The 12,561-nt window shown below is 46.3% G+C and overlaps 2 protein-coding genes across 4 annotated transcripts in view; one reads left to right on the top strand and one right to left on the bottom strand.

Annotated features, from left to right (window-relative positions):
* Nucleotides 1-7,113, top strand: part of HCLS1 (hematopoietic cell-specific Lyn substrate 1) — a 33,005-nt gene extending 25,892 nt beyond the window's left edge. For all 3 annotated transcript variants that reach the window (XM_081210188.1, XM_081210189.1, XM_081210187.1), the window contains 2 exons: nucleotides 3,929-3,979; nucleotides 5,511-7,113. In XM_081210188.1, the coding sequence (XP_081066314.1) occupies nucleotides 3,929-3,979; nucleotides 5,511-5,647 (188 nt within the window). In that variant the 3' untranslated portion in view covers nucleotides 5,648-7,113. The remainder of the gene's footprint in view (nucleotides 1-3,928; nucleotides 3,980-5,510) is intronic.
* A 1,564-nt stretch (nucleotides 7,114-8,677) lies between these two features.
* Nucleotides 8,678-10,545, bottom strand: LOC308596904 (olfactory receptor 5T7-like). The gene has a single exon (XM_081212210.1). The coding sequence runs from the start codon at nucleotides 9,964-9,966 to the stop codon at nucleotides 9,007-9,009; it is 960 nt and encodes a 319-aa protein (XP_081068336.1). The 5' UTR covers nucleotides 9,967-10,545; the 3' UTR covers nucleotides 8,678-9,006.
* Between the last annotated feature and the right edge of the window lie 2,016 nt (nucleotides 10,546-12,561).

Raw genomic sequence — 12,561 nt, 5'->3', positions numbered from 1 at the left:
ACTGCCCCTCAATAAGACCAAACTTAGATTCACAAAATATTTAGGGGTATGCGTACCTCTGCACACCCCCAGGGAAAAGCACTGGGTGTGGGACTTCTGCATGCAGAGCAGGTGTTCTGCAACTGAGCTGTGGCTCTTCCCATGGATATTTGCTTGCTGCCCTTCATCCAAAGACCTCAGGGTGGTTGAACAAGGGGAAAAAGACGGAATAAAGCCTACATCATAGAAAAAAGAACAAAACTAAACTATAAGCTCACCTGTCCCACAAACACATTCAAAAGGCTGCAGAATATTAATCAGTCAAAGGCTTGGTTGAAGAGGAACATTATTTGCCTAGCATCTAAAGATAGGCAATGAAGGCGCCAGGCGAACTTCTCTGGGGAGAGCATTGCACAGACGGGGAGCCACTGCAGAGAAGGCCCCGTTCTCATGTTGCCACCCTCCGGACCTCGCAAGGAGGAGGCACAGTAAGGAGGGCCTAGAAGATGGTCTTAGGGAGATGAGCTGGATTTTTGTAGTTGGAGTCAGAGTGCTTCTGTTCAAAGGTTCATGTTTCAACTAAGAGTGAACGATACATACTTTTCACTTGCTCTCTTCTGCTTGTAAGGAGTTTAAGATGCTTTTAAGGTGAAGGAGACAGAAGAGTGATTTGTTAAATAACAGCCTTTTTAGTAAGTTAGTGATGAAGTACAAATGACTCCTCTACAGATGGTGGGTTAAGGCATTCAAGTGCACTATTGTAAAGGGTTTGTTTGCCCAATGTTTACTCTGTTTGCCTTACACAAAATGAAGACTCTTGCCCCATAAGAAACTGCTAGCGATTAATGCCATGCAGCAAGCCCACTACTTGGAAAGGCTTCCCTTAGTCATGCTGTTTATTGCCTTGCAAGTGGAGAGACGTGAAAGTGCTTTTCTGATTATGCATTGGCCTTAACAAGGATCTAGCGCTTGAAAGTAAAACTGATGTGTGTTGCATTCAAATGGAAATAAAATAGATTGCATATATAAAAAAAAGGGGGGGGGGAGAGAGAAAGAAGATGATATCAGGGTCCGGGCAGGTTCATATGGAAAGAGGCAGTCCTTGAGGTCTTGCGGTCCTGAGCTGTTTAAGGCTTCATAGTGAAGCCTTATTTACCTAGGGATCCATTAGCCACGCCATCCCCGGACCTCGGAGGGAACAAAAGTACCAGGAAAGCAAAATCTTCTTTGGAGAAAAAGAGTTTATTGAGATCTGTGCACAGAGATACTCTGTACCCAGAGACAACCAGCTGGATACCTCCTGAAAATACACTGGCTGTAAAGCAAGACACTTCAGCAGACTTTCTTATACTTTTCTGAACACTCTTTCCCCCTCCCACACCTTCCCCAGACTTCCCCAATCGGCTAGCAAATATTTCCTTATACAGCACATCTATATTGCTTGCTAAACACATTTTATTGCTTGCTAAACATTCCTGTCTTTCTGCTAACCAAGCACTCCCCTCCCCTCTCCTTCATACACGTGTCTTCTTTTGCTAGCTAAGCATTCCCTTCGTATCTCTTCCTATCTTGCATTAGTAAGCATAAGACAGAAAAAGGGGGCCTCTTTAGCAGACCTGGTTAATTATTGCTTACAGTAGCAGCTTCTGCTAGCCAGAAAGGCAGGAAATGAACTTTTGACCTGCCAGCCGAATTTAGCAAACAGTCACTGGCGGTGTGCTAACTGTCTGGCCAAAATTTGCAGAAGTAAGATTAGCACAGGATCAGCACAGGAATTTACTGCAGATAATATTTGAGAGCAACAGAATACAAAGCACAGAAAATATTGAGAGAAACCTTTCCCATCTCCCTTTAATAGGTCAAAAGCAGCTAATTGGCAGCCAGTGCAGCTGAAATTCAGGAGAGCAAACCAGTGATTTTTTTCCGCACAGTGATAAGTAACTTCCTTGGGTCGGTTTCAGGTTTCTCTCCATTTCTCATTTTTCCACTGCAAAATTCAGGTCTATACATTTCCACATCAGTTTGGGAAATTTTATTTATTTATTTTTTTTTAAATGCCATATTGAGAATCCATCAAACCGCCTTGCCTTGATGAGCAACGTGGCCACTGAATTCTGTACCAGCTGAAGTTTCCAAACCGTCTTCAGAGGCAAGTCTAATAATAATAATAATAATAATAATAATAATAATAATAATTTTTTATTTATATCCCATCCTCCCCAGCCACAGCCGGGCTCAGAGCAGCTAACAACAGTAAAATAATACAGCATTTTAAAATCAATTCATTATAAAATCAGTTCAAATCAAATTAGTGGCAACCATTGGGCTAGAGTTCTGTGAGGATTGCCAAAGGAGGGAGTCAGGCTGTGCCTTGGCCAAAGGCCTGGTGGAACAGCTCTGTCTTGCAGGTCCTGCGGAAAGATGTCAAGTCCTGCAGGGCCCTAGTCTCTTGTTCCACCAGATTGGGGCCACGGCCGAAAAAGCCCTGGCTCTGGTTGAGGCTAGCCTAACCTCCCTGTGGCCCGGGACTTCCAAGATGTTTTTGTTTGAAGATCGTAAGGTCCTCCATGGGACATACCAGGAGAGGCGGTCCCGTAGGTACGAGGGTCCTAGGCCACATAGGGCGTTAAAGGTTAAAACCAGCACCTTGAACCTGACCCTGTACTCCACCGGGTGGCAGTGCAGCTGGTATAGCACTGGGTGAATGTGATCCCGCAGTGAAGACCCCGTAAGGAGTCTCGCCGCGGCATTCTGCACCCGCTGGAGTTTCTGGGTCAGTCTCAGGGGCAGCCCCACATAGAGCGAGTTACAATAATCCAGTCTGGAGGTGACCGTCGCGTGGATCACAGTGGCTAGGTCAGGGCGAGAGAGGTAAGGAGCCAACTGCTTAGCTTGGCAGAGATGAAAACTACATGGAATTGGCCTACATGGAATTGGCAGAAATGACTGGCAGAATCCGAGACCAGGGAGAAGAGATGGTGAAAGAAGACTGGAAGAAATTTAAAGACTATTTACAGAAATATTGTAAAATTAATGAATGCTAGAAGGATGTTGGATAGAAACTAAGGGGTTTCCAGCTGTAATGCTTTAGGAGATACGAAAAAAAAAAGGTTTACAAATGGGTAAAAGCTTAATGGTAAGGATTTGCTGAACTAACAAATTGAAGTGGAATACAAAGAAGGGAGGTATGAGGAGGTCTGGGGAAATAAGTGTAAGGAAGATATGTTATGGAAAATTATTTGTTTTTTAACTGTTTTTATGTTGTATTTTGTATTTTGTTTCTTTTTATTTTTCATTTTCATTGTTATATTTTAAAAACTTTAATAAATATCTTTTAAAATGTATTAAAGATATTTAAATATCTTTTAAAATATATGAAAAAATGCTGCCTCGTTATAGCTGCAATCTGTGCCTCCATGTAATATACCGTATTTTTTGCACCATAACACTCACTTTTTTCCTCCTAGAAAGTAAGGGGAAATGTCTGTGCGTGTTATGGAGCAAATGCCTGCGGGTGGCGGGGGGGGGGGATCTGCAGTCGTGAGCAGAGGATCCATGGTTCCCCTTCCTTCCCTCCTCCGTGGTTACAAAGCATGGATCCACATGGATCCTCAGGATTTTTGCATTGGGCTACTCCAAACTCACTGTCAGATCACATGTCTGTGGCCACAGCATGAACCACAAAAATCATATATCCACTATTTTGTTTAGAATATTTTTTTTCTTGTTTTCCTCCTCTAAAAACTATGTGCGTGTTATGGTCTGGTGCGTGTTATAGAGCGAAAAATACGGTACATTGCCATAATCTAACCTAGAGAGGATAGCAGTGCAGCTGAGGTGGGGGGGGGCAAATGGAGGGCTGCCTTTGAATGCACCTGGCCAGGTAAGTGCCTGGGGTGTCCTTCCACGCTTGCTGCAAGTTAGCTTACCCCACCTTCTTCCCTTGCAGGAGCGAGCCAGGCAGGGCTGCGTGCTAGAGCCCTTTACGATTACCAGGGAGGTGAGTCAAATGTTTTGCATCCGTTTGGGGCTTGGGATGTGAGGGTGGTGGAGATGGAGTTCTGGATAGATCACCACAGCAGACACCATAGAATCACAGAATGGTAGAGTTGCAGGGGACTCCAGGGGCGTAGCTAGTCCAACCCCCCTTAATACAATATTGTCATGGAGAGGTTGTTGAGAAGAGGAGATAAATGGCTATATTATATTTGGGGGAGTGTTCCCTGGGGTTCGGAAAGGCAGGGGCAGGAGGAGGACTGGGGTCTTTTTTTATTTCATAAAATGTACACCCTACTTGATTGTCAGAAAACCTCAGAGCGGTTTGCAAAAAAGGATACTAAACTTATCAGTTGTCAGCAATAATTCCAGACATTCGAGATAAGCATAGACTAAAAACAGGTGAAAACTCACACCAACTTTCTAAGCAAAGGGGTAGGCTTGTCTAAACAGTTTTTAGCAGGCATACGGTGAAGGCACCTGCCTGAGATCAATAGGCGGGGAGTTCCAAAGATATATAAATGGGTGTCATGCGATACCAGTAGTAGTGCCAGTTCTGCCAATCTACACAAGCGGGCACATGTGGGGCAAGGCGATCTCGCAGGTAAACTGGTCCCAAGTTGTTAAGGGCTTTATATATTAATAGTAACACCTTGAACCTGTCCTGATAGCAAATCAGCAACTCTGAGCGCAGGTGTTATATGCTGACAAGGCCTTGCACCCATCAGCAATCGTGCTGCAGCATCCTGGATCAAGCGCAAAGGAAGCCCCGTGTGGAGTGCATTGCAGTAATCCAGCCTTGAAGTAAGCAAGGCACAAACTGCTGCAGCCAGACTTTCCTGATGCAGGAATGGTTGCAGCTGTCAAGTGATGCATCACAGGCATATATTGTGGGTTGGCACCTGCAGGTCCCCAAAAAGAGCAAGCTTGGTGCACGTCCAGGAGCAAAACTACACGGGTTCAGGGTGGGCTTTGTACTTGGAAAGACGGGGGGGGGGGGTGCCAGACTGATACAATGGAGAGACAATTGGTACAACCAAGACCCCCCTTCTGTCTTCTTCTTCTTTGGCGATCCCTTGTAGCCAAGTAAGATTGTCTTCCATAAACATGGTTTTAACAATGAGTCCATAAGTGACTGTGGAGGCCAATTCTGGATCCACGCGTCCTTCCACAGTGGGGACATTGGTTCCCGGGCGGGAGTTGATCCTGTTCTCCAACTGGAGCGCTCGCAGGACATGTTTCCCAATTGTTGGTGTGTATACAACATTTTTTAGATTTGCCTTGAGAGAGTCTTTAAACCTCTTTTGTTGACCACCAGCATTACGCTTTCCATTTTTAAGTTCAGAATAGAGTAGTTGCTTTGGAAGACGATCATCAGGCATCCGCCCAACACGACCAGTCCAACGAAGTTGATGTTGAGGAATCATTGCTTTGACATTTCTGTAACCCTCCTGTGGTACCCACACCGCTGCACGGGAGAGGAGGGAATCCCAGCTGACTGACTCACCCTCTTTTTCCTTCCCCCTTTTTGTCAGATGGGGACGATGAGATTTCCTTCGACCCTGGAGACACCATCACGGACATCGAGCAAGTCGACGAGGGCTGGTGGCGCGGATCTTGCCAGGGCAGGCATGGCCTGTTCCCAGCCAACTACGTGGAGCTGCTGCCTTGAAGCTCTCTGTTGTAATGTGGAAACGCCGCGTGTCCCAGCCCCGCTGTGCCCCCACCCCAGCGTCCTTCTGTTTCACACCAGTAGGCTCCAATCCAGCCCCAGAGTAGAGAAGAGCTTGGCTTTCTCCTTGCAATAATCTCCCAATTCATTGAAATATATATGTGCTGTTCCTTCCAAGCGCAGTTTCCGAATTTGCTCAGGCTGCCTCCGGGCTTGATGCTTCCTTCCTGTTCTCTCTTTCTGAAGAAACTGCAGCTGCCTAATTCATCTCTCCACCAAATCATAGGAGTGTAGAGTTGGAAGGGACCCTGCGGGTCATCTACTCCAACCCCCTGCAGTGCAGGAATCACGGCTAAATAACCTCTGCTTGGAAACCTCCAGCAAAGGAAACCCCACCACTAGTTCCCTCGAAACAGTACAGTGATGCACAAATGAAAAAACGCAGCTGGAAGTTTGAAAAATCTGGGAAGGAGCCAGCGAAGTTCAAGGGCTGGAGAGGGTGTGTGCAAAACACAAGCTCAGCTGCCTTGCTCTGGGCAACCTCAGGCGCTGCATCGCCGGATATTGCGTTAAAAAATTAATAAATTGTCCAGTAGCACCTTAGAGACCAACTAAGTTTGTTCTGGGTATAAGCTTTTGTGTGCATGCAAACTTCTTCAGATACCTTTGTCACGGAGAGGTTGTTGAGAAGAGGAGATAAATGGCTATATTATATTTGGGGGAGGGTTCCCCAGGGTTCGGAAAGGCAGGGGCAGGAGGAGTGGGGTCTTTTTTTATTTCATAAAATGTACACCCCATTTGATTGTCAGATAACCTCAGAGTGGTTTGCAAAAAAGGATACTAAACTTAACAGTTGGCAGCAACAATTCCAGACATTCGAGATAAGCATAGACTAAAAACAGGTGAAAACTCACACCAACTTTCTAAGCAAAGGGGTAGGCTTGTCTAAACAGTTTTTAGCAAGCATATAGTGAAGGCACCTGCCTGTGATCAATAGGCGGGAGGGTTCCAAAGATATATAAATGGGTATCATGCGATACCAGTAGCAGTGTCAGTTCTGCCCATCCAACCTTCAGGTATCTGAAGAAGTCTGCATGCACACGAAAGCTTATACCCAGAACAAACTTAGTTGGTCTCTAAGGTGCTACTGGAAGGATTTTTTTTATTTTTTATTTTGACTGCATCAGGCCAACACGGCTACCTACCTGCATCCAGATATTGTGTGCGTGTGATTGCACAGACACACACACTTTGCAATGTAGGTGGAGGGGAAGCCCTGCTTACCTTTTTGTGTTGCTCATCTTGCAATGCTCTACCAGGGGGAAAACATGCATGACACATCATACACAGTGTGCACAAAAAGATAAAAAAGAATAATATTTATATTAACTAAAAACTCTTGCATGTGGTGGATAGAATATGTCAGCCTTCTGCAGCGCTGCAGTCATTTTGGATACAGTTCCATCAGCCCCATGCTGGAGGGCGTCAGGTTGGGGAAGGCGGTGCTCTGAGTTGGTGCCTCTCCATTTCGGCGGGCACAGGCTTCAGAATTTGCCACAAAGCAAAATTAACTGCGTGCTTTCAAAAGAGCGCTCAGGGTTCCTAAGAATACTCACCCACATTGATCCCTCAGCTATTAAAAATGAAGAGTCACTTGTGAAGCTTCCATCATGCTCATTTCCAAAGGTCTCACGGTCCCTACCTGGCTGTGGGCAGATGCACATTTCGCTTTTGGGTGGCCCTGAAACCTCCTTTAATTCTAGGGCATTGTTCACATGCGACAGGCTTCCAGCAGCACATATTGGAAGACTTGTCAGCTTGTAGGAAGGCAACTTTCTGGTTTTTTTTTTCTTTTATAATATTTTATTAGGTTTTAACAATAGAAAAATTTAGAAAAATACAAAGGCAAAAAAAAAAGAGGGAAAAAAGATACAAAGTTACAAAATACAAAAATACGAACATTAAACACAAAAAAGAAGAAAAATAAAAAATACATATAAAAGAAAACAAAAATTCCCTCTTTCTTAATTTCTCATCTTTAGTTAACTTGTTTTCCTGACTTCCTCACGTCTCCCATTTTTGTATCCCTTTTAAAAATTAATTCAGCAAATTCATATCCTATTAGTTTATCAATTATTAATCCAATCTTTACATTTAACCTTGTTGCTAGAACCCCTGCAATTCATTTCAATGTCATCAGCATTCAGAAGTTTTACAATATTTCTGCAAATAAATTTTAAATTTCCTCCAATTTTCTTCCACCAACTCTTCTCCCTGGTCTCGGATTCTGCCAGTCATTTCGTAGGAAGGCAACTTTCTGATTCCATTAAACACACACACACACACACACACACACACACACCACACTGTCCACCATGCCTCCCCCTGGGGTCTCAGGGCCAGAAAGGAGATCTGGGGCAACCCTGTCAGATGAGCAGGGAATAAATAATGATCATCACCATCACCACCTCATCATAAAAGCCAAGCCAAAGAATCAAATCAAAGTTTACAGACACACCATACGTTTAAAGTGCATGGCTTGCCTCAAGGAATCCTGTAGTTTGTTGAGCGTGCTGGGGTGTGTGTGTTCTGATATGTACAGTAAATAATAATAATAATGGGTTGAGAAGGTTGTATTTCATGGGCTGTGGCTGGATGAGAGATGGCTAAGTGCCAGGGTGGTAGAGAGCAGTTGGGTAGAGACTAAACAACAAAGATGGCGTACATTTGGCTATGTAGTGTATGGACTCTTTGAAATAATTTTCATTTGATTTTACAAGTGTAGAGTTATAACAATACCAAACAATACCAAATACATATCCATATTTAGAGATTTCTATGAATCTCCAGACTTCCCACCATCGCCTCCATAGGTCCTATTGTCAACATTTTCAACTGCATATTATTTCATCACCCTTATTTTATACCTCTCCATATTGTCCGTAATATTAGTTGCAATACAAGTGTTATTAGAATCCTGCTAATGTTTTCATCTGCTTACAGTGGTCTCCTAAATAAATTATAAATTCCCCCCATTCTTTCCTGAAGTTTTTCTCTTCTTGGTTCTTGAGCCTTCTGGTTAGTTTTGCCATTTCGGGGTACTCCAACAGCTTAGTTTGCCATTCTACTCTGGTAGGGAGTATAACTTCTTTCCATCTCTGGGCTAATAGCATCCATGCGGCAGTTGTTGCATAAATGAAAAGAATTTTCTGCTCCTTTGGGATTTTGGTACAGACTCTGTGGACTCTGTCCAATGCTGCACTGCTAAGTAAAGTCAGATCGCTTGTGGTGTGAGCCTCTGTACTTGAACTCGCAAAGGGGAATTTCCCCCGGGGTGCTGGGCCCAAGAGGAATCCCTGTTAGTGAGGGAAACCAAAGCCCTTCTTCAAGCCCCCCAGAACCTTCCTCAGGGCTTCCTTCACCTCCTTGTTGCGGAGGCTGTAGATGACAGGATTCAACATGGGGATGATGATACAATAGAGAGTAGAGATCAGGGTGTCCACTTCCAAGGAGTAGCCTGTGCTAGGGCGGTTGTAGTTCACATCGGCCATCCCAAAATAGATGATGACCACAACTAGGTGGGCGGCACAAGTGGAAAAGGCCTTGTGCCTGCCAGTGTTGGAGCGGATCCGAAGGATGGCCGACAGAATGAAGATATAGGAGATGACCACCAGGAGGAAAGGTGCCATGCCCATAAAAACATTCGCGATGTGAAGAGCCATCTCGTTGACATAGGTGTCACTGCAGGCGATTTGCAGAAGAGGAGGGACATCGCAGAAGATGTGGTGGATCTGGTTGGCCCCACAGAAGGTCAAGTTGGTGGAGAGCACGGTGTGAATGGCAGAGTCCAAGAGGCCCCAGATCCAAGTAGCCGTGGCCAGAGGGACACACACTCTTCTGCTCATCAGTTGAGCATAGCGCAAGGGTTGACAAATGGCAGCATAGCGGTCATAGGCCATAACAGCCAGCAGGGCGCACTCGGACCCCGCAAATGTCATTAGGAAGAACATCTGGGCCATGCACTGGTTGTAGGAAATGGTGTGTCTCTGGCGCAAGAAGTTTACCAGGATCTTGGGGACAGTGACGGATGAGTAGCAGACGTCCAAGCAGGATAAATGGCTGAGGAAAAAGTACATGGGGCTGTGAAGGCGCGAATCCAGTTGGATCAGAGTGAAAATCATGGAGTTTCCCACCAGGGTGATGAGGTAGATGGTCAGAAAGAGGAGGAAGAAGACGACCTGACCTTTGTGGACCCCAGAGAAACCCAGGAAGATGAATTCGGCCACACGTAACGTCTGATTGCTGCTTCTCTCCATCATGGTCAGCTCTGAGAGGAGAACCAAGAAGGAAGTGAGATGAATGGGGGGAAACCAGGATTCATGAATACATGCAGGTGGAATCTTTCCTTCTTTGTGGAGCAGCCAAGACCAAGAGCCCCAGCCCAGCTCTTAGGTTCTGGGCTTCCCAGTCAGAAAGGGTAGCTTCCAAGATGGTTGGGCAACTCTGCTCCCCTCTCCCACCCTGCATTTTAGATTCTATCAACTAACCTTGGCAGTAAGAGCAATTGGTGGTCCAGGTAACCTTGGAGGAGGTTTGGACCTTGGGCAGGGGGCGGGGGATAACAGTTCTCTCAAGCCATTGGTTTACCATTTTTGCCATAAGCCCTCTGGGCAATGATGACCTCCCTCTGCACAGCATTGGGTGGGCACCAAATCCTTTTTGCTGCTTGAACCTCCTGGCTGAGGCAGTGCAGGGCTCAGGTTTCCTGTGTTTACATACAAAAGTTCTCCCTTTCTGCTACCATTGTTGGATCTGTTAGCATTTCTGTCGCAATCATTGAGCAGTCTGATAGGCTATGATTCTCAGAATTAAAGTGCTTAGCAAGAGCTTGTTCCGCTTTTTTTTGTAGTAGTAGAAATTGGGAGTTTCAAAAGATTCACTCCAGAAATACCTCCTTATATGGGAGCAGGGCCGGGGTGGGAGAGTGCTAGAGTCCTGTCTAGTCAAATTGCGTGAGATCAATTCCAATCTGTTACCTCCGAGGATGTGGACAGGCTGCTTGGACGCGTGAAACCAACCACCTGTCTCCTGGATCCTTGCCCATCCTGGCTTATAAAAGCTAGCCGGGAAGGACTGGGCGATGGGCTTCGTGGGGTGGTGAATGCTTCCCTCTGTGAAGGAGTCTTCCCAGACCCGCTGAAAGAGGCGGTTATTAAACCGCTTCTTAAAAAACCATCTTTAGATGTGGCCACGATGGCCAACTATCGCCCAGTCTCAAATCTTCCATTCTTGGGCAAGGTGATTGAGCGAGTGGTTGCTGAACAACTCCAGGCACGCCTGGAAGAAGCGGACCATTTGGATCCCTTCCAATCGGGATTCAGGCCTCATCACGGGACGGAAACTGCCTTGGTCGCACTGGTTGATGATCTCCGGCGGGCTAGGGACAAAGGTGAGAGCTGTTTCCTAGTTCTGCTGGATCTCTCAGCGGCCTTTGATACAATCGACCATAACATCCTTCTGGACCGTCTAGAGGAGCTGGGAGCTGGGGGCACTGTCATACAGTGGTTCCGCTCCTTCCTCCTGGGCCGTGTTCAGAAAGTGGTGGTGGGGGATGAGTGTTCAGACCCCTGGGCTCTCACTTGTGGGGTGCCTCAGGGTTCTGTCCTCTCCCCCATGCTTTTCAACATCTACATGCAGCCGCTGGGAGAGATCATCAGGGGGTTTGGGCTGGGTGTTCATCAGTATGTAGATGATACCCAGCTCTACCTTTCTTTCAAATCAGAACCAGTGACGGTGGTGACAGTCCTGTGTGAGTGTCTGGAGGCGGTTGGAGGATGGATGGCGGCAAACAGATTGAGATTGAATCCTGACAAGACAGAAGTATTGTTTCTGGGGGACAGGAGGCGGGCAGGTGTGGGGGATTCCCTGGTCTGAATGGGGTAACCGTGCCCCTGAAGGACCAGGTGCGCAGCCTGGGAGTCATTTTGGACTCACAGCTGTCCATGGAGGCACAGGTTAAATCCGTGTCCAGGGCAGCTGTGTACCAGCTCCATCTGGTACGTAGGCTGAGACCCTATCTGCCCGCGGACTGCCTCGCCAGAGTGGTGAATGCTCTGGTTATCTCCCGCTTGGACTACTGCAATGCGCTCTACGTGGGGCTACCCTTGAAGGTGACCCGGTAACTACAACTAATCCAGAATGCGGCAGCCAGACTGGTGACTGGGAACGGCCACCGAGACCATATAACACCGGTCTTGAAAGACCTACATTGGCTCCCAGTACGTTTCCGAGCACAATTCAAAGTGTTGGTGCTGACCTTTAAAGCCCTAAACGGCCTCGGTCCAGTATACCTGAAGGAGCGTCTCCACCCCCATCGTTCTGCCTGGACACTGAGGTCCAGCTCCGAGGGCCTTCTGGCGGTTCCCTCACTGCGAGAAGCAAAGCTACAGGGAACCAGGCAGAGGGCCTTCTCAGTAGTGGCACCCTCCCTGTGGAACACCCTCCCACCAGATGTCAGAGAGAACAACAACTACCAGACTTTTAGAAGACATCTGAAGGCAGCCCTGTTTAGGGAAGCTTTTAATGTTTGATGTATCATAGTATTTTAATATTCTTTTGGAAGCTGCCCAGAGTGGCTGGGGAAACCCAGCCAGATGGGCGGGGTATAAATAATAAATTATTATTATTATTATTATTATTATTATTATTATTATTATTGAACAAAATCACTTGGTATACAAGAATGACTCCACAACTGTCATCGATCTTCTCAGTGTACACACTGGGCACAGAAACACCACATGGCCTGAACCTAGATCAGTGGTTCCCAAAGTATTTTGGGGCTAGTACCCCCCTTGGTTCCATAAACTCGTCTCTAGTTTACCCTACCCTATCGAAAGCATTGTTCAGAATAG

The sequence above is a fragment of the Podarcis bocagei genome, assembly GCF_964188305.1.
Source record: "Podarcis bocagei genome assembly, chromosome: 10".
NCBI lineage: Eukaryota > Metazoa > Chordata > Lepidosauria > Squamata > Lacertidae > Podarcis > Podarcis bocagei.
This window is presented reverse-complemented; position numbering and strand designations above follow the sequence as displayed.